The 22349-nt window shown below is 39.3% G+C and overlaps 1 protein-coding gene across 1 annotated transcript; it reads left to right on the top strand.

The window, feature by feature from the left end:
* Positions 1-7551: 7551 nt before the first annotated feature.
* Positions 7552-22118, top strand: rad21l1 (RAD21 cohesin complex component like 1). The gene is made up of 14 exons (XM_079637333.1): positions 7552-7918; positions 8490-8650; positions 8770-8899; positions 9009-9108; positions 9211-9314; positions 9400-9495; positions 10618-10716; positions 13170-13292; positions 14130-14359; positions 14485-14581; positions 15198-15343; positions 15527-15634; positions 17007-17081; positions 21048-22118. The coding sequence occupies exons 2-14, from the start codon at positions 8507-8509 to the stop codon at positions 21234-21236; spliced, it is 1641 nt and encodes a 546-aa protein (XP_079493459.1). The 5' UTR covers positions 7552-7918; positions 8490-8506; the 3' UTR covers positions 21237-22118.
* Positions 22119-22349: the final 231 nt, after the last annotated feature.

Below are 22349 nucleotides of genomic sequence, written 5' to 3'. Positions count from 1 at the left end.
ATATAGTAGAACAACGGAAAGTTCGGAAAGCTCAGAGGATTCAAGCAGTCACGAAAGCTATTCCTCTTCTGTTGATGATGGCATGAGAAACCTACACCTGCGCTCATCCAGGCACCAAAAGGCTAACACCAGCCCACCAGTTGACAGACAGATTAATAGAGGTCAAGATGGAAGACCTGAAGTCAACATGGTTCGAACAAGTCATGTCCGATCTCCCTCTCCACAAGCTTCGTTCAGGCCACGGTACGAGCTATCATCAAGGGGTAGAAGTCATCACCACTCTCCAAGTTCATCGGTTGAAAGAGTATATCGTGGACCTACTCCTACCATTCCTGACCTGATTCATCCAAACCCTAGAGAGTTTGCACGCCTTAAGATTGCTTTGGAAAACATTCTGCCAATCGATTCCACAGAGCGCTTCAAATTCCATATTCTGCTAGAACATCTCAAGCTTGAAGAAGCTCAGCTAATTGCTGAATCTTACAGCAGTTCAAGACATCCTTACTCCAAAACCATGGGTGCCCTCAATAAGCAGTATGGCCAGCCACATCAGATGGCGTTGCAGCGCATAGTGGAATTGATGGAGGGACCAAGCATCAACACTGGAGATAGCAAAACCTTCCGAATGTATGCTCTGAGGGTGAGATCCTTGGTGGGAATGTTGCGACAATTAGGTAAGCCTGGAAAAGTAGAATTGAAATGTGGATCTCATGTGTCCAGACTTCTGACTAAATTGCCACATGATCTGCAGAGCAGTTTCAGAAGATTCATCTATCCATTAGGTATAAAGATTCCTACCCTCCTTGACTTCTCAGACTGGTTAGAATATGAAATCCAAGTGCAAGAAGATTCCACAAGATATGCAAGCCACTCTGGTAGAGGGTACTCATTCAAGTCATCTTGGGAACCACCAAGGAAGGTAAAATCATTCCACAAAGGGACAGAAGTTCTGCTCGGCACTGAGAAATACCCTTCAGCACCTCCATCATTTGTCACAGTTAAGACCACCCTGGCAAACCCTTATTGCCCTTACTGTGATAATAACAAACACTCTTTGAATAACTGCGACAATTTCTCTCAACTCTCCAAATTTCAGAGGCAAAATTGGATTAAGGGCAACAAGAGATGTTGGCGCTGTGGACGGGGCCATAGATCAGCAGAGTGTAATCTTAAGATGCGCTGTAAAGCATGTAATGGGCGTCACTTACTTGTTCTTCATGAAGTTAATGCACGGGGTAGGGAGAAAACCATAGATGGAGAGGACCCATCTGCTAACCCTATCAGGGGTGAGGCCGCCAAGGATGTGTTATTCATTGACAAGCCCCCAGGAAGTAGGAAGGTACTGTTGAAAATATGTAAAGTCATTCTGAGAAATGGAGATCGATCCATGAAAGCTTACGCCATTCTTGATGATGGCTCCGAAAGGAGCATTTTACTGCACACTGCGGCTAGCCAGCTGAAATTGAGAGGTAAGCCGGAGGACTTACCCCTGCGCACAGTCAGACAAGAGTTAAAGGTCCTGCATGGGGCGGCTGTATCCTTCAACCTTTCACCAGCCTGTCAGCCAGACAAGGTATATCCAATTAGCGGAGCTTTCACTGCGCCAGAGCTGGGGCTGGGAGTGCACTGTCATCCTGTTAAGGCTTTACGGAAAAGGTACCGTCACCTTAAAGGACTGCCCCTCCAAGAGATTAAAGCTGGTCATCCAGTTTTGCTCATTGGATCGGACTACCCTCATCTAATTACTCCAGTAGAACCAGTTCGTTTGGGCCCACCAGGAGGACCAGCAGTGATTAGAACTCTCCTGGGGTGGACTTTGCAAGGACCAGTTCAGGCTCTACATCATCGCCTCACAGAGCAACAATGTCTGTTCACAAGTTTGTCACCTTCTGTTACTCTGCATGAACAAGTTGAACGACTCTGGCAGATGGATGTCCTTCCTTGGAGGGATGAGAAGATGAGTACTAGATCAGTACAAGACCAGCAGTCATTAAAACTACTGGAGCAAAAAACTGTCAGAGTTAAAGTCGATGGGATTCAGCGATATGCTACCCCACTGCTCAGAGTTCAAAATATGCCCTCACTTCATGCACCTAAGACAGCAGTAATGCCTCATCTAAGAAGCCTAGAGCGTCGTCTCGGTAAGTCTCCGGAGCAAGCAGCTATCTACCGGGCTGAGATTAAACGACTGGAGGAGGCAGGTTACATTGTTGAACTACAGTCAGGAGCAGAAGACACTCCAGTAAGTTGGTATATCCCACACCATATGGTTGAACATAACGGGAAACATCGAGTGGTCTTCAACTGTTCATTCAGGTTTCAAGGAAACAACCTCAATGAACTGTTGCATCCAGGACCTACACTGACTTCCTCCTTACTGGCGGTGCTACTAAGATTTAGAGAACATTCTATCGCCATCAGTAGCGACATTAAAGGAATGTTCCACCAGATAAGACTCCTTGCTGAAGATCGACCCCTTCTCCGTTTCTTATGGAGAGAGCAAGAAAGAGAAGTGCAGCCCAGAGTCTATGAATGGCAAGTTCTCCCCTTTGGAACCACTAGTAGCCCATGTTGCGCCGCCTTTGCCTTACAGAAGCATATCTTGGAAAGTTGTCAGTCAGGTGGAAAGTTACAGGATGCTGTACTGAAGGCATTTTATGTTGACAATTACCTGCAAAGTCTGCCTTCTGTAGATGAAGCAAGGCTCATGGTAGACCAGTTGCAGAGTAACTTAGCAGATGGAGGATTCGAACTCAGGCAATGGGCCAGTAATGCGCCTTCCACCATCAGTCACTTACCAGCGGCATCCAGATCGGGCAGTGCTGAGCAATGGATTGCCAAGGGTAATGCCTCAAACTGTGAATCAGTGCTTGGATTGCAGTGGAACTGTCAGAATGATACTTTGTCTTATAAGCTCTGTGCTGTAAAATGCCAAGAAGTTACTATGCGCAATATATATAAAGTGCTCGCCAGTCAATATGATCCTCTTGGCTACATCATCCCGTACACCACACGTGCAAAGATGATTGTGCAGCGATTATGGGATAAAAGAAGAGATTGGGATGATCCCAAGTTACCTGAAGATTTGGTGAATGCATGGAACAGATGGACAGAGGAACTCAGTGACTTGCAAAAGATAGTCCTACCCAGATGCTACTGTACTGCACCAAAGGATGCTCTTTCCAGCCAGCGAGATATCCATATCTTCTGTGACGCGTCTGAGTCAGCTTATGGGTCGGTCGCATATCTTCGAACAGAAGACCGGCAGGGAGAAGTGGAGATCACATTCATAGTGGCCAGATCCAGAGTGGCTCCAAAGAAACGGCTGTCAATCCCTCGTCTAGAACTATGTGCGGCCCTGACAGGTGCGCAAGTGGCCAAGACTCTTCAGAAGGAATTGACTTTGCCTATTCGACAAGTTTTCATTTGGACTGATGCCACCACGGTTTTGACCTGGATTAGATCCGAATCCTGTCGATTCAAGGTTTTCGTTGGTACAAGGGTGACAGAGATTCAGGACCTTACCAGCCACTGTGAATGGCGCTATGTGCCTTCGGATAGGAACCCGGCAGATGATATCACCCGAGGGAAAAGGCTGGCAGAACTAGGGCCACAAAGTCGTTGGAATACAGGGCCCCCATTCCTTAGTCTCTCATCTGATCAGTGGCCGGTTACACCCCCATCCTCTCTTGTTGACAGTGAAGAACTAAGAAACTCCACATTCTGTGGTCTGACTAATACTGCACATTGTTTGTCCATGCCCGATCCAAGGAAATTTCTGACTTTTCAAGAATTACTGACAGCCACTACAGAATCTCTCAAGAAAAATGGGACGAATCTATCTGCTAAAGACTTTCAACAAGCGGAGATAGCTATCCTTCAGCAAGCCCAATGGGAAAGTTTTCCTTCTGATATGGCACAACTTACAGCAGGGAAACAACTGAATAGCAACAGCCGGCTTCTTAGCCTGGCCCCTGATCTTGACTGTGTAAGTCACCTCCTTAGGGTAGGAGGTCGTCTTCGCCGCTGTGAAGAGATTGAGCCTGGGTTGATGCATCCTATTGTGCTTGATTCCCATCATCCTGTCACTACCCTTCTCATTAAGGACTATGATACCAAGCTGCTTCACCCAGGACCTGAGAGAGTACTGGCAGAAATGCGCAGAAAATACTGGATCCTTCGGGGTAGGGAAGCAATCCGACGTTACCAGCGCAAAGATTGTCTAGTGTGTCAGAAGTTTCGTAAAAACCCACAGATACCCAGAATGGCAGATCTGCCTCCAGCCAGACTACGTCTCTTCAAACCCGCCTTTCATTCTACTGGTATTGACTGTTTCGGGCCATATCTAGTTAAAATTGGACGCAGAAATGAGAAGCGCTGGGGTATTCTGTTCAAGTGCATGACGACTCGTGCGGTGTACATCGACCTCCTTCCCAGACTTGATACAGACTCCTTCCTTATGGCCCTCAGGCGATTTGTATCCCGACGTGGGAAGCCTCTGGAAGTTTTATGTGATCAAGGTACGAATTTTAAAGGAGGGGAAAGGGAGTTACAACAGGCATTTGATGAACTAGTTCCCGAGCTTAAGGAACAGCTTGCCGGTCAGCAGATTATCTTCCGTTTCAACCCACCTCATGCCCCACATTTTGGTGGGTGTTGGGAACGGGAGATTCGTTCCCTGAAACAAGCTCTACAAGTCACTCTGGGAACTCAGCCTATACCCGAGGAAACTCTTCTCACTACACTCGTTGAGATCGAAGGGATCTTAAATTCTAAACCCCTTGGGTATACCTCCTCTAATGCCTTTGATCCAATTCCTATTACTCCTAATTCATTGCTTATGGGTCGACCTGATTCGTCCCTTCCTCAAGTGATATACCCTCAAAGTGAACTATTGAGTCGACGTCGTTGGCGTCACAGCCAAGTCCTAGCAGATCACTTTTGGAAGCGGTTTATCAAGTTCTATTAGCCTGGTCTTCAGACTCGTAGCAAGTGGCAGCGAGAGTCACCTGAAATCAAGGTTGGAACTACAGTTATGATTGTGGACCCTCAATTTCCCAGGGCCTTGTGGCCCACTGGTCAGATCTCGCAAGTATTCCCTGGGGTGGATGGTAAAGTCAGGACTGTTGAAGTGAGAATTAAGGACAAGTTTTATGTGCGACCTGTGGCTAAGGTTATACAGCTGCCTGGGATTCCAGACTAAAATTGGACTTTGACCTTTTTATAATGGGCAGATTTCTTTATTCTTTAGAAATCTGGGGGCGGCTGTTAAAAAGGCCCATTGTAAATGTATTTGGATTTGTGTCTGTGAGACTTGTTCTAGCAATCAGCCAATGTCAGAGCACGCTGTCAAAGCAGCAATGGAAAGACACTAGGCTCCGCCCATCTCCAGCAGGTGGCATTGATTAGCCTTGATATTAAATGGCTCTGCATAGAGTGAATGTAGCAAACGGACTTGATGCTTTCTTGCCATTTGATGTGTGCGTATATGCTAAGAAAGTAAGTTGGTTTATGTATTTAACTTATGTTAACTGTTTGATTGTGTTTGTTTATATATTCCTTGTTTAAGGATACTTCACACAGAAGTAGTGATTTGATTTGTGTTCACGTATTCACATGATGTTGCTAATGGTTCATGGAAGCATTTCTGCTACATCATATTGTATGTATTTATCTTGTTATTGAATTGTGTTTCTGTTATATTGATTATTATCTTGTATGTTTTGTTTAGACCACACATACTCATGGAACTACGCATGTAATCATTTGCACTTACGTGCTAAACCTTGATTGAAGCTGTATGGGATTATTGTGGAGAAAATAAAGCTACAAAGAACTTTCATGCTGCTTCTTTATGTCTCTAACCGGACATCTGTGGTGAACTAGTCCCCCACTGGCAACCGCAAACTGATTGATTTTCAACAGTTTTTATTAGTGACTCTTCCAGAGAGTGCATTTTTTAAAACAATTTGTACAAACAACACCGCACAATGGATTATCTGCAAAAGTCTGTAACATGCTCAAAATCCTTAGTTCATCTCTCAAAAGTAAATATTTATGCCAATGACCATGTATCAGTGCCATAAGAATCTCCAGTCTCTGTCTCATTGTTCACAAACAGTGTAGCCTACTCTGTCAGTATTTTTCTGATGTCAACTGGCTTCGGTTTTGATGGCAATGATAGGCACAAGGCTACACTTTTCCTACAGTATATGGCGTATTTCAAAAGTACAAAGTTACACATATTTCTTTATTGATTGCAAGAGATTGGACTGTATTTTACTGTTGGTCTGTCAACAAATTACAGTGCAATAAAAAAAAAAATAAAAAATAAAAAAAAACACAAGACTATTTTAAAGTAATTAAAAATAAGAAAGATAAACACATAAAACGACCATTGGGTAAAAATACATGCAGCACTGTATGGGGAATTATAACAGCCTATGTGGAGAAAAATAACATAAAAAATGTCTTCGTTAATTTTGTGTAACCTGTGAAGTAAATTAAACACTATGGGACTAATTAAGAAATCACAGCTAGAAAAAATAAATGACTTTATATTGTACATGTATTTGAATTTGTCCTATTAGGGTAAATTATTTTTGGCAAATCGTCTGAAACTTCACACACATTTAAATGCATTTTTTTACTATCTGAAAAGTAGTGAAAATGGTCTTAAGTTGTCATTGTCCTAAATGGCACACTATGTACTTCAGCGCTATCAACCGTGTACTGTATGAACTTTATAATAAATCTGCAAATGCCTGACTTTCACAAAATCTATGACTTATATTCTTCATCTCTACCATCATCACCCTCTCTGCTTCTACTCCTTGATCCTCAACTTTATCCTTTCTTACTATCATCCTTATCACTCATAAATACTTTCTAGAAGAGGTAAAGCTCATTTTCTCTCTGTCTTCTATAAAACTTAATAACATCAACCTAAAAATCAGGAAAAAATCCTAATAAACTGCCTGTCAGCTACATAGAAAATATGAATCGCCTAAATGGACTTTATCATTTACGCATGCCATGACCCACACATTTTTTTGGTCTTTAAATATTTTTTTTTTACAAAATGTGCAATACAAATGACCAAACACTTTAGAAAACACATTTGGATGTGCAATTAAATATATATATATATAAAAAATTAATTGATTATATATTTTGTAGTCGTCTAAAACAAACTCACTGGAACCTAGACAGCATGTGACCTAACGTGCTTGGCTGCATCCGAAATAGCACACTTTCCTATAGTACGAGACAAGAGAAGTACGTATAGGCCTACTCATAAAAGTGTAAGCAAAAAGTACCCGGATGACCTACTTCTTCCGGCGAGATTCTGAATGTGCATTTGATGGACACTTTATTATCCAAGCACATGGCAAATAGGTGTACATTTTATTGACTGAAGGGGATGTCATATGATATCAGTATAATTATTTTTTTTGGTGTTGAACATTATTTTTTTATTTTAAATGCAATTTTCTTCGCGTCATTTATAAATGACAATGTCCCATACAGGGTTAAAAACATTTTCTCAGCAGACTAACATGTCCCTTTGATATAAAACGGACACGCCTCAAAATTACACCTCTCCTTGCACGATATTAATTTAATCGGATGGTGTCTCACGCTTTAAGAAATAGTGGACATTCTTTTGGAATGTTTTATTCATTACGTTTAATAGGCCATTCAAATAAAATAAATAGATAACAGTCGAAACTAAATTAAAACAATTCTATAATAGCGTAACTTGACATACACACGTTAAATTAAGGCAAAAATGTTCTGGCCAGCATAGCATCATAGACTGTGTGTATGCATAGCACAAGTAACAACGTAAATAAAGCGCACGTGAAGTGGGCGGGAAAAAATTGATTCATTGTTGATGGACGTTGAGCGGCAAAAGGTAGGCCTACAGTAGAAGATCTCTAAACTTTTACAATTATTTATTTTTAAAAGAATAAAGCTAATTTTAAGGGGTACTGAGGTGAAACCGCTGCTAAAGACGGCAAAAATCCAGGTTTATTGAATGGTTAGCCTTACACAAGATGGTTGTCTCAAAAACTAGCGAGCTCTCTAAAGTTACGTTATGTAACGTTAATGTTAACGTTAATATTCTCGGGTGTCATAGGCGCGTAAATTACCGAAACCACAAAATGTTTGGTGCCTATCTAGTCAGCATTTTGGAAGACAATTCAAACCTCTGAACGGTGCCTATTAAGGCTGTCTAGGTCGGCAGCTTACTAACTAATATGTTTTGAGACAAACTCTGAGCTTAAAAAATAAACAAATCTAGCATTAGGCCTTTGTACTTTGACAACCAGTACTCAAATACATCATGTGGGAATTTCTTATGTCTTAATATTTCTTAATATCTGTTTGATGATTGACTACATGTAACGGTATAACTTCTATGTATGGCATAAACTCAATAAGTTTCAACTTACGGTCTCCCATGACGACGTGTATTTTCTCAGACACGGCACACATCACGATGTTTTATTCCCAACTATTCGTCTCTAAACGAGGCACGCTAGCCAAGATCTGGCTTGCAGCCCACTGGGAGAAGAAACTAACCAAAGCACATGTCTTTGAATGTGACCTGGAGGCCACCATCAAGGAAATCATATCCCCCCAGGCAAGATTCACATAGTTAATCCAAATATTGACACTAAACCAGCGAACTAATAAAGCTAAACTAGAAAAAGTAAAATAAGAATTTTGTGTGTGTGATCTAACTCTGTGATTCATTACCAGATTAAAATTGGTCTGCGGACGTCAGGTCACCTTCTTTTAGGAGTCGTCCGGATATACTCGAAGAAGACCAGATACCTTCTCTCAGACTGCAGTGATGCGTTGGTCAAAATTAAAGTGGCTTTCCGGCCAGGTAAGTGCAGCCTGTTGTATCTGTGAAGGACAGCAGAATGAGCGAACACTGGGTGTTTGCAGTGCCTATGAGCACTGCTACTCTAATGATATTTCATTTTTGTCCATAGGACAGACAGACCTGCCCAATGATGCGATGGAGGCCACCTTAAAAACTATCACTCTACCGGAAGACTTCACTGACTTTGAAACTCAGCTACCTGATCCCAAGTATTGTGTTTATCTACAGCACTCGATCACAGCTCTTCAGATACATTTATTCTGATGTAATAGTGTTTTTATTACCTATTTGCCATGCTATGTCTCACCCAGGACCATTGATGTGGTAGACCACTTCTCTTTGAATCAATGCCGCACTGAAGATATTACTCTCAAAGAGAATTTTGGGAACCACTTTCTCACCATTGAGGGAATAGGTATCATCTCGGAATTATCAATAAAACTAAGTAGTTTTTACATAGTTTATGCAAAACCATTCATGTCTCTGTATTTATTCATAAGGGGAGGAAATCCAGTCTTATCAGGGATTGTTTGATCAGAGTTTCAGTGTCCATGGCGACTGCTTTGGTGATGAGGAAATGGCTGTTGACCTCATCGGTGAGTTCATCACACTTTATTTTAATGCTTTACGTGCTAATGACATTTTTTTCAGTTTTTTTTAAAAAGGTAATGAAATCAGAAATTATTATTTTATTTTTTTGTAAAGCAGCATGTTATTCAAATGAAATTTTTGGTACACAATATACTGTATAAGACAAGAGTTACCATTAATGTAATAGAGATTACTGCAATGATAGCAAATAATTAAATGTTTTTTAAAAAATTGACATGTATTGAAATGCCCTTTTGTTACATTACAAAAAAAAGGTGTTTAAAGGTGAATTGTATCTGATGATATCTGAATTTCTTCACCACCAGAAGTGACTTGTGAGAAGTGGCAAACATCTTTAAAAATTAAAATGGTCAATAGGCAAGGCAAGGCAAGTTTATTTATATAGCACATTTCATACACAGTGGTAATTCAAAGTGCTTTACATAGAAGAAATTAAAATAATTACATAGATAATAAAAGAAATAAGAATAATTAAAACAGTTTAGAAAATAAAATACAGTGCAAACAGTCGGACGAACAGTGGCACAGTGCTCATTCAGTAAATGCAAAGCTAAACAGTGGTAATTCAAAGTGCTTTACATAGAAGAAATTAAAATAATCAAAAGAAATAAGAATAATTAAAACCCTATCTGAGATGGAAGTGATTGAGCAGGTTTGCGGTGCCACTGGACCTACAATCCAGGGACGTCCTCTGCTTGGGGTGGTGTCTTACACCAGTTTTGCCCAATGGGCCCCCACAGAGCACGTTTCACTTTTGCTGTTTTAAACAAACAGCGAACCTCTATACTCCATAGTATAGCTAATCTTCACTCGCCTCGTCGGAGTGAAGCTCTCCCGTTCCTCTTCACAATAGTATAAAAATATATACTATTGACTATTTTAATTTTTAAACATGTTTGGGAAACATGGCTCAGTGTGAACATTAATCTGGGCATTATGTGTTGAGCATGGATTACGAGTCCATTGCGTTTTTGTGCATTTGGGAATGTTTGATTTTGTAGAAACACATTTGCCTAATTTTTGTCTTTATTAAAAACCTTAATATAACCTCATCACTTCTCTGAGTTCAATATTTGTTTCCTTCTCTTTGTTTGTGGTCTGTCAAGATTTTATAGCGAGTACTACTGAGGATGCTCTGATGCCTGATTTGTCTGAGGACACTCTTGAATTGCCAGCTACACCTCCTCCAACTGCTGTCAGAGCAGGTATGATGTTACTTTTGTTTTAAGAATTTGCATTACATTATGTGTTACCCTTTGGAAGAGATGAGCCAGCAGCCATGTTGTTGTTCATGGCTTATCATAAAGCCACACCGCGGAACTTTTGCGGGCGCTAGGGGCGCTAGACCTGTAACTTTCACGTCTAGCGCCCCTAGAGGCCACAAGCGCCGCAGCACTGTCGCAAAAGTCTAGAAGACATCCACTTAATAAATGGACGGCCGTAAAGCGATACGTTCTCCAGGTCACATGACCTGGCCAACGACGGTCCGTCTTCTCCAAACTTACATAGGCGGTATTTCAAGAGGGCAGCCCCGATCAGAGCTAGCCTGGGTTTCCCCAGACTGCCTTTGCTCAGCGCGATTTTATTCTCGCTGAAAGGCAGTCTGGAAACCATGGACCTGATTTTCGCCTCGTTTAGGGAACCAATCACAGAACGGGGAGGGAGCAGCAAGACGATGACGACATCTTTGCGACACAACTAAGCAGTTTGTTTATATCTATGTAGTCAACATGGCAGCAGACGCGAAGCTACCTTTTGATGCAGCCTTAGATATTGTTCTAAGTAGTTTAGATCGCAATTTTATTTAGAAAAAAGAGCAGCGTTTGGCGTTAAACCATTTCTCTACATACGTCATCTGGTAGAAATGGAAACGATTGGCTATGCGCATTTGATAGACATTCTTAGCACCCAATAAACGGCGCCGGCGCATTCGTAAACCACGCCTCAAATACGAGAAAATAAACATGTGGTTCCCAGACCCAAGTCTCAACGAGAATTGGGTCTGGCGTTAGCCAGGCTAGATCAGAGCATTAATAGTGTCAAACGCTGCATATTGGCCTGAGGAATCATTTAAAATAACTCGTATGCGTCAACTCTTTAGGTCACAAAGTCCGCGGTGTGGCTTCAATATTTCATTCTCGTTAGCTGTTAGGAATAAGTAAATGTTCTGGCATGGTGTCAGTGGATATATGCAATAAAAAGTCATATTTATTGGCTTGGTAAAAAGTCTTTACATTGCCAAAGTATTAATAAACTTAAAATACAGACATACACATTCACACACAATTAAAAAAGGAACAGTGAAAAGGAAAAGGCAAACAAAGTACACAATTATTTGTTAGTCATCTAAGTGTATTATATGTCTTGCTGGCATCCTTATAAGGTCCTCTAATAAGATTGTAATAATTCATCATTTTTGATTTGCATTTATGCATATTGCTGTCATGGAGAATAATTCTGACATAGCCAGTTTACAAAGTGTTATCATCTAATAATATAAAGTTATAATATAAATAATTTTTTTTTTTTTTTTTTCTAAATGAGTCTAAATTGTCATGCATTTAAATACAAATATTGAATACGAAATGTTATAACTAATATTTAGGTTTTCTCTACCTCCAGAGATTCAAAACGCAAAACGGGGTCAGAGCGTTTCTAAACTTCTTCGTTTTTGCCGTTGTAGTCTGGACGGGAGATGCAAACGTAGCAAAAGGTCTCCGTTTCTAAACGAAAACGCAGTAGTGTGGATGGGGCCTCAGTCTGTTGTGATTGGTCTACCGTGTACAGAGCGCGTCGAAAACAAAAACTCCCATTGCCATAACAACGTCAGCTCTGCTTGTCCTGAGGCTTCCTACACCGTAAACTAAACACAGTAACGAACAATTACGTCGATTTTAACATATCAAGTTAACATATCGAGCGCGAGTCCGATGATGAAACATTGGAAGAACTAACGTTAGTTATTCAACCCGAACCTCCATCGCAAGGACGACTCGAGCAGGACGTTTCTCAGTGATTCACAACTCATTTTGAGGTACATTGTGAGATGTTGCAACTGTAACTCCTCACCATCAGAATTAACTGCATGTCCATCAAACAAAACGATTATTTTACTTGTACTTATTTATTTACAAAGTATTTTTCTAATTTATTGTGATGAACACGTGGAAACTATCAATAACAGTGCATACATTAGCCGAGCTCTAGTGTGAATGACTGATTTAACATAAACGTAACAAATCTTGCTCCATGGTTAATCTTTACTCAAAGTAGTGAGAACGACAGACAATAAATGTCTGGGCAATATGCTAATGTTCCGTCTTGACGTCACAACGAAACTGCTTATGACTCGTTTGAAAAACGATTCATTTCATTGACTCGACTCTTACTTCTGAAAGACAATAACTTTATATACGGTGCACTTTCAGATTTAAAACTTTGCAGAATGTTTTCATTCACTTAGCTATGCTACACATTACATAAAAAAGGTAATATTCAAAAATCCATAATAGGGGCACTTTAATACCTGACCTGATTATAATATAATTAATATCTGATTGGTTATTTGGGTGTACAGTAACAATCTTAACATTGATCAATCGAGCAATTTTCCTTCTGTTCCAACATGAACATTTACCACTGTTTCATTCTCTTAAAGAGCCGGAGTCTGTGAAACCAGGACCTTCCTGTTTAAAGGGTAGGAGCAGTCCAGCCTTGACTGAGACCACTTTCTTGGTAAATGCAGAGGAAGGTTTCGCTCTTGCACCTGTTGCTGTCACACGTGAGTGTTAACTCCTCTGGAGAATATTATGAGCAGTAGCACGGTATTTACCTTTGCTTTAAATTGGTTGACCTTGTTCACTTTTGAACTGTTAAAGCAATAGTTCACCCAAAATTCTGTCATCATTTACTCAACCTCATGTCCTTCCTAATCTGTATGACTTGCTTTCTTTTGTGGAACATAAAAGGAAGATATTTTGTGTGCATATACAATAGAAGTCACTGGTCACTAAAACTGTTTGGTTGCCAACATTATTTAGAAATATCTTTTTTGTGTTCTGCAGAAGACTGAAAGTCACACAGGTTTGAAATGGCACAGGAGTGAGTAAATTATTTAAATTTTTGGGTGAAAAATCCCTTTATTGTTGGGTGTCATGAAACCACTTGAGGGTGCTGTTGACAACCAAGAATAAAAAAATCCATTGTAAGTTTTTTAGGCCAGATCATGGCAATGAATCAGCTGTTGCAGTGTGTACACAGTAGATTTTCTGTGTTTAAGGAATATCACGATGACCTGCTATGTTTGCCAAAATGTGTAGTATGCAACCAGAATAATATAAAACACCGTTTTTCTTTTTTCTTTACTGCCAAACATAAAGCCATTTTTGCATAATGTTAGATCAAAAATAAAAAAATTGGGATGGCAACTAAAAACCACTCACTGCATTAAGCATGTAACTTGGTGAGTTTTAAATGTTTCCACTGGCTAATTTTAGCATTATATAGTACATACTGCTCAATAATGAGTACGCTAGTATTCCATTCTGAATCTAGGCATGGTCACAAATTTCCTAATAATTGTACATCAGACTAATGGAAAGTTCAAACATGTGTTCAGCATCTCCAACAAGGAAAAGAATGACGAGGAAGAGGAAGCTGGTCATTGACCGGTCAAAGGAACTAACTGACGATGCCATCAGAGTTCAACTGGCTGACTGCGCTGACCTTTTAACCCCGTTGGAGATAGCCCCGCCCACTCGGCAGCTCATGGAGTGGAGGGCGAATGGAGGGGTGAAGCAGCTCTTCTCGAGTTTTTGCCTTCCAATCTTACACCCTGACTTAAAGCAGGTATTGCACACCTATTCAGAAATGGCAGCAAAGCTCAGCTGAAGTGCACAGCTGTCATTATACTCTCAGTGTAGCATTAAGGCAGTGCATCATAGGAAAGCTTCCTCTCCCTCTATTTCCTCTAGCTGTTCCCTTGTGACACATCACCTAGGAGACAGGGCTTGAAGGGAGGAGCGAGACAGCAGGCTGACCCCGAGGAGATGAGAGAGCAAACTAGAGAGGGTAGGAAATCACATTGCTTCAGACAGAAACAGAGTTGATGAAACAACTCCCTTGTTTCGTTCCAAACCAGTTTGACTTAGTTTGCCAATAGAGGAAAATTGTCATAATTAATTTACTCACCCTCATTTCGTTTCAAAGCATGCCTTTTTCTTCTGTGAAACATAAAAGAAGATATTTTGAAGAATGTTTACAGTTTTTATGACCATCGACTTCCATTGACTGGACAAGAAAAAAAAAAACACTTAAGTCTTACAGGTTTGGAATGACATGAAGGTGAGTAAATGACAAAATTAGCATTTTTGGGCAAACTATCCCTTTAACAGCTAATGCCAATGCTGTGTCATGGTAGCAGAAAGTCTCTCAGTGAAATTGACTTGAATATTGAAATTAATTTTATTCCAAGTCTTCAGAAGTCATATGACTGCATCATAGAGCCTTCTCAAAGCCTTTCTTGTGTGTTTGCGAACACACAAGGAGAGCAAGATATTCAAGGAAAATTTACTTGCAAGTCTGCACATTGTGCAAAATGTTGTTGTGCTCCATGGAAGAAAGTACGTTTAGAATGGCTTGAAGGTGAAATCTCAGCTAATCCTTATTACTGTGTGTATATCTGTAGCCGTCTGGGACAACACTGCTGAGCCGGTGCTGCAAGACTGGAGTTTGCTGCAAGAGTCTGTTGGACAAGATCAAGCAGATAATGCAAACACTACTGTAACTTCTGTCATTCATCCAGAACCTCGTCCTTCCTGGAACACCACCAGTGTAAGAACTACACATGCACTTGATGAGCATTTGCAGAAGTCAAAATTCAAGAAGTCACAGACCCTGTGTCTGTTCTTGGTCTTATTTTGAATAATTCATTGATGCAAGTTCATAATCTTTCATCAAAATAGAGCTCCACCTCTGAAACAACTTTTGACCATTCTTTCACCCTTTTGGTCACAGGAGGAGAGTAGGTTGGAGGTGTCGTATCCAGAGCCTCTCTCTGAGATCTCCATATTTGGTCATTCATCTGTGGAGATGAGGGAAACCCCACTGGTGACACGGACACAGGTAATGCTAAACACTTAACCACAGAACAGAACCACAAAACACATTTTGTCTCTTCAACACGACCACGTGTACTGATTATTAACTTTTTCCCTCCATTGGCGCATTTTTTCATCATTTATGTCACAACGCTAGATTTTTAGCCATTTTTTATCATTTTAATCATTTTAGCCATTAATTATAATCATTCAATATTACAGTATGAATGAAATCTGACAATTTTAACATTCTGCTCAATACCTGCATATACCTGTGCCCTTTAATATATCAGCTAAGGATTTTTTTCTATTGGCCCTGTCAGACCGGTCAGTCCCATGGTTGTGACCCAAAAAAATGTTTTCTTACTAAATATATATAAGACATTTCCTTTTAAAAACCAAGTCAATATATTTTTTTAATGTTTTTCTAAAACATTATATATATTTTTTAATGTTTTTCCAATTCTCTTACACAAATGATGCTTCTGACCTCCCCATCTTTCTCCTGCTTCCTGCGCACACATCAGTATCTTCCCTGCTAAAACTTGTCCCGTGCCATACTCCGTTGTGCAGGGTCCTGTGAATGCAGACCTTTACTTACAGCCTTTCCTGTGAAAAATTAACCAATGAGAATCTGAGAGGTGGATCCAATGCTTTTGTTACATCTGAATTTGCACTTAGTTTCAGATTGATTAGGTTCTTGTCGCACCTTTAAAACCAATCATTTAAATTACCCGTCAAGCGATCTGAGCGATCCTTTATGGCTCTTATGTTACTCTGTGCAGCTGAGATGTTTTATATCAGGACACTATTATAGTCATACAATGCAAGCATTTCCATTTTGTAAGTCTATCCTCCAGGCGAGCAGAAAAGAAAATAATATTTTTATTCAGCAAGGATGCATTAAATTAAACATGACAGTAAATACTTTTATAATGTTACTAAAGATTTATATTTCAAATACATGGTGTTCTTTTGAACTTTCTATTCATCAAACCGGAAAAAAGTTTGGTGTCCACAAAAAATATTAAGCTGCACAACTGTTTTCAGCACTGATAATAACATGTCAAATGTTTCTTGAGCACCAAATCAGCATATTAGAAGGATTTCTGAAGGATCATGTGACAATGAAGACTGGAGTAATGCAATATTTCCAAATATTACAGTATTTATTTTTATTTTTGATTAAATTAAAGCAGCCATTAGAGATTTTCCCCCCCATGGAATGATGTATATCTTGAATGTAATATAACCATTTTTATATTATCAGTTGTTATTGAAAAAACACATGAATGGATAACATTTTTACAGTAGCGAGTTGCTGTGTTTATAGGGGTGTGTGTGCGTGCGCGTGTGTGTGCCTGCAGAACTTTTGACCTCTTACTTTTTGTCTGCAGTCAGCTCTGAACAGCCAGGATGTGGAGGATAAGAGACTGACCAGTCGGGCACATGACCTCCTCCAGGCCCTCAAAGTAAGAAACAATCAAAAGCTGTAGATGCTTTTGGAGTGAAGAATTAAGAGAATGAGAAATTAAATGTATGGGTGCTGATGAGAACAGTAGGCTTAAGAGCATAAACTTAATCACACACACTGCCATTTATTTGACACTCTGTTCACCTTAGAAACGCCAGGCCGTGTTGAAGCACTTCTGTCATATATTAAATATGTTCTGAATAGGATAATATGAAATATAATCTGTGTTGGACTGTGTAGTTTGCATAACTTAAAGGTCTTGTGTGGTCCAAGAGACATGGTGATTCATCTCACAGTATGTAGTCTCAAGATGACACATCCACAGACCACTGTTCACTGACTGTCGGGTGTATGTAACACAAACATGGCAGGGTTTGTCTGAATGCACTAGTTCCAGCAACTTGTGGGTGTTGGGGTGAACCAGCCTGTCTATAAAGTCGTTATAACAAGATACTTGGTTGTGACATCTGTGGTGGAAAAACAACCAATCACTGGATTTGTAGAATTGTATATTATGTTTTGTTTCCTAAAAACAAAACAAACTATTTTTTTTATGTTTAAGTACCGGTAGATGTTTTTTTTGTTTTGTTTTCTCTAAGTGGATGGTGGGAACTATATCAATGGTATGCTGCTTTAGTGCTCTCTTTTAGGATTGTACATTGAAAATATGATAATAATAATATTTATTTAATCATAATTTATATAAAAAAAAATTGGACTTGAATATTTCAAGTGTATTGTATACCATTCGGTTTAAATCTCTGTTTAAAAAGATTTAAGGTAGTTGATGTTTGGAAAACTGGACACCTTTTGGGTTGTGCAAGTTAAACATTGCATTATTCCAAAATAAATAGATTGAGATTCACAAACAAATGTAAAGAGATTCAAAAAATTTATAAAATTCACAAGTAAATAAAATCAGATTTGCAAATATATATAGATTTTTTTTACAAATGTGTTTTATGTCACAAACACAACTCTGCCTGTCATTTATTTGTGAACGGCTTTCAGTGCATTTGTAAATCCCCTCACACATCTGTGGATTTTTAAACACTTCTAGAGTCAACATGCAGACAAATCCACAAATAACGGGACTCCACCCGCCATTTACTCAAGCCAATCAGATAATGGCCACATTGAGCTGACCAATCGTAGCACGTTCTCGCTACAACCAATCACGGTAGGGCTTTACAATCAGGGTGGTCTTTCCCTGAAATAACTTTGCTCAAATAGGAAGTGTAAGGCTAAGTCCCATAAAATTGCTACAGTAAAACATTTAAAATTTGGATTTCGTTAGATTTAGACCATTAGACTATGCATCAAGCCAAGCCACAGTTTATGAGCATTTTACAATGCCAGAGAAACAGCGCTTTACATCTCTTTTATGGGAACAATGCGTTATGAAAGCGTCACTTTATTCAAGATAGAACTGAAAAGTATCAATAAGTTACTGACTTATAATTGGATGTACGTTTGTGTAATATAGGTGAAATAACATCACAACAGCTTTTCCCACTTCTTCAGTCAAGCAGTTTTAATAATAATGAGCAGGTCCATGGATCTAATTATCTATAGAGCAGTATAAATAGTATTTTAAACATTAAATACCTGTATTACGATTCCCTTTGTTTGTGGAGAAGATATACAGTAGGTGGGTTCTTTTTAAACGTGACATGTTGTTGCATTCCAAGAGATATCATGCATTTGAAAGTGAAATGCCCAGCAGACAAGCAATATGCATCCGTTTATCGGTTAAAACACTCGATCACACAAATAATATTTAGAATCAGACTTAATAGTTTTTGATTGTAAAAGTTACTAAAAGCATCCAAAATAAATGCAAATATGTATTTTTCAGCATTGCATTATCCAAAACCCCATACACGCCGTTTCTGAGGTTCGTACTTGCACCACTGATGGTCATTTGGGCGCATATTTGGTATTCTACTTAGGCCTCATATTTACAGTATGTCCTATAGCTATTTTACAAGCTTTAAAAGACAAGCCTTTTCTTACATCATGTCTACCCCGTGCGAGGCTGTTTTCACTGGACAGCGAATGAATGGGCATCCGTTTACTATCAGTGAATCATCGTGTCACGCTGCGCAGCGTCCAGTAGACAGTATTACGAATTATGAATTTTCATGTAGCCAGCACTAGTCAATAAGGAAGATTATGCAGACACTTCATATCTGCAGATATGAAAACAGACATAGGACATTATTTGAAACTTCTACGGCAGCAGGGAAGATAATGGGCTACTATTTGCTTTTGTCGCGCCACTTGCCGGTGTAGAGAGGGTGTTACTGATCATGATGCTCGGGATCTGTGATGATCATAATTTGTGTATAATCCTGAGTTTATCCTGATGGAAATATAAAGAAGTGTTAAACTCCAACAATCTTTTGGAAACGGTGTCTTAAAGGGATAGTTCACTTTAAAATTAAAATTCTGTCATCATTTACTCACCCTCAAGTTGTTTCAAACCTGTATTAATTTATTTCTTCTGCTGAATTTCTTCTGATTTTTTCTCTTCTCCGTAAATAAATAATGGCTACAGCAAGCGTTTATCAGTGGTGGAAATTCATTAGCTAGCTACTAAAACTTCTTTGTCGTTGTGGAGAGCGCAGTGCATGGTTGCATAGCAACAACAGACGCAACGGGAAAATCGGACCAAATCTTACTATTAATAATAAAAGATAAGCTAATGTGCATTGTAAATGTCAGTCATTTATCTTTTTTTGACATTAATTCTATAAAAGATTATTTAAAGGCTGAAATACGTGAGGTTTATCTTTTTATAAAACCTTTTTTGTCAAAACGTTATTTGAACTTGTACATTAGTAGATAACATGTTGCAAGACACTCTTTTAAAATCTAGCCATCATTTTTTACGTTATTATTTTAATGTTTATGTAAACAAAAAGTGCATATTGATGCTAATTGTATTTATTATTTGCTGGTTAATGCGTCATGTAGGTCTTAAATTTAAATCTTTATGGTCTTAAAATGTCTTAAAAAGGTCTTAAATTTGACTTACTGAAACCTGCACGAACCCTGCATTCATTTGTGGATCTTAATCTATTTATTTGTGAATTTTATATATTTTTGTGAATCTCAATCTATTTATTTGGAATAAGGCAACAATTCTAACCCCATATTTGATTGCCCTCCAGAAAAAGAGACCCTGACCCTCCTGAAAGTCACTATATAATTAGAATACTTGATAATGTGTTACTGTACGTTCACACCGCCGCCGGCGAGAGCGGCAAAATTCGCTCTCGCCGCCCTGCCATCGACGCCGTGAGATTCGGGGACTCTCTTGCGCTCTGACGTAGATTTTAGAATGCGTGATTTTTTTAAAAACTTTATTTAAAGGAGCCGCAAAGCAAATAAGAACTGAACATAAATCAGTATCCTATTTTGTGCATACTGGTCACACGTAGGGTATAAGTTAACCTATTAAAATCTTTAAAATGTGAAAGTAACAAAACACCAACAGTTTCAGACACCTTTTTCCATTCGTCGTTCTTTTTATTAATGTCCCTGTATGTAAACAGCGACACGTCGTACAATAACGGGAAACCCGCAACAGAAATAATGAACTTTTCCTCCATTTTGCTTAGGAACTAATGTGGTCGGAACCAAAGTTTACAGGATTGTGTTCTCTGGTATCCTCTCAGGCGGAGGACTTCTACATTCCGATTGGTTGCCGCTGGTTGCCGCCGAACCGCGTCATAGCTTATTACCATAAAGTTGACAAATTTCAACTCTTCTCGCCGCTCTCGCCGTCCAAGACGCGCCGCCCTCGCCGGAGGTCGCCGCCGGCCGCCGCCGGCTCTCATTGAAAATGAATGGCTTCCGGCCAATTTGACGCTCTCGCCGCCGGCGGTGTGAACGCACAGTTAGTGGATATATGCATGTTTTAGGTTTGAACTTGCTCTAACTTCTCCTTTCTCTTCAGAGACAAGACTCTTCTCCCAATGCCGTGTACAGTCTTCACGCTTTATGTGAGAGCAGCAGTCGTTCATACGTGGCAGCCATGTTCTTCTGCTTGCTGGTGTTAAAGAAACAACAACTTCTCGACCTGCACCAGAGCGCCCCATACAGTGACATCATCGCCACACCTGGACCTCTCTTTCACTCCCCCTAGAACAGGTAGCCACGAAGCAATGGAGGGAACAACATTTGAGGCTTTGACTCGTCAAAGGGTTTTGTTGTGTCATTAATGTTCTTGGATGGAAACAAATTTGATGAATTTCTGTTTTTTAAACAATGTGTTATGGATCCCTGTGCTAAAAACAATGAAATCATCTTCTTAGTGTTATACTGTTTCTAATATAGAATATATTGTTCTCAGATCTATATGAGCTGGTCATAAAGCAGCACAGTGAATTGTCTGCATCAAATGATCATTCATTTGATTGTTTCAGTTTAACCAATTTAATGATCTGAGTAAATTGACCAATATTTGTTCATTATTGAAAAGTGAGTTGCAATGGCTTGAAAGTCGAGCATGAATAGTTATTAGTCTTTTCTTCCTACAGTTTAATGTAGTAATAGTTATGTTTTAAAAACAGTTCTGCTCTATGTTTGTTATTTTGATCTGTATTTTCTTTTCACTGAATCCTTATAAACCATTAAATGTATAAATCAAATAAATATTGCAAAGCTAAAAGGAAAAACTAAATCCTTTACACTTTCTCATGTTGTTACAAACTATGACAAAGTTTGCCATTTTAAAAGAGCAATCTGCTAAACTTCTCCTTTATTGTTTGTCAGTGTATGGGGACTGATGCTCTATTGAGTGCTGAGAAAAATAGCATCATAAAAAAGTAGATATGACTCAACCATTTCAGATCTCTAATCTTATCTGTCTCTGCAGCTCCCTCAGCATTACTGGATAGTAGTGTTCACTGCATGCACACTTAACCCTATAAAGCCTACTGTATCATATTTAATACATTAATTTAAGGCCTCTAAATTATCAACATGATCAAAACCTGTTGTACACAATCTACTACATGCCTTCTGTAATTCTTTTTTAGCAAGTAACAGGCCTTTTACAATTATACTAACAACACCCCACTGTAGGTCGTGGTTCATGTGTCTTTTTGCTGTGGAATCTTACTGATTTTTATAAAGCAAATATAGGAATATATATTTGTATTCTTTTATATTGTTAGTAATATTCGAAGATGAACAGTTACTTGACTGAAGCAACTTTGGTTTACTTGATTATCCATACGTTCTTTTTTTATAGAGA

This window comes from Phoxinus phoxinus (genome assembly GCF_949152265.1).
Source record: "Phoxinus phoxinus genome assembly, chromosome: 15".
Classification (NCBI taxonomy): Eukaryota; Metazoa; Chordata; class Actinopteri; order Cypriniformes; family Leuciscidae; genus Phoxinus; species Phoxinus phoxinus.
Note: the sequence above shows the minus strand (reverse complement) of the source record. Positions and strands in the feature narration are given on the sequence as shown.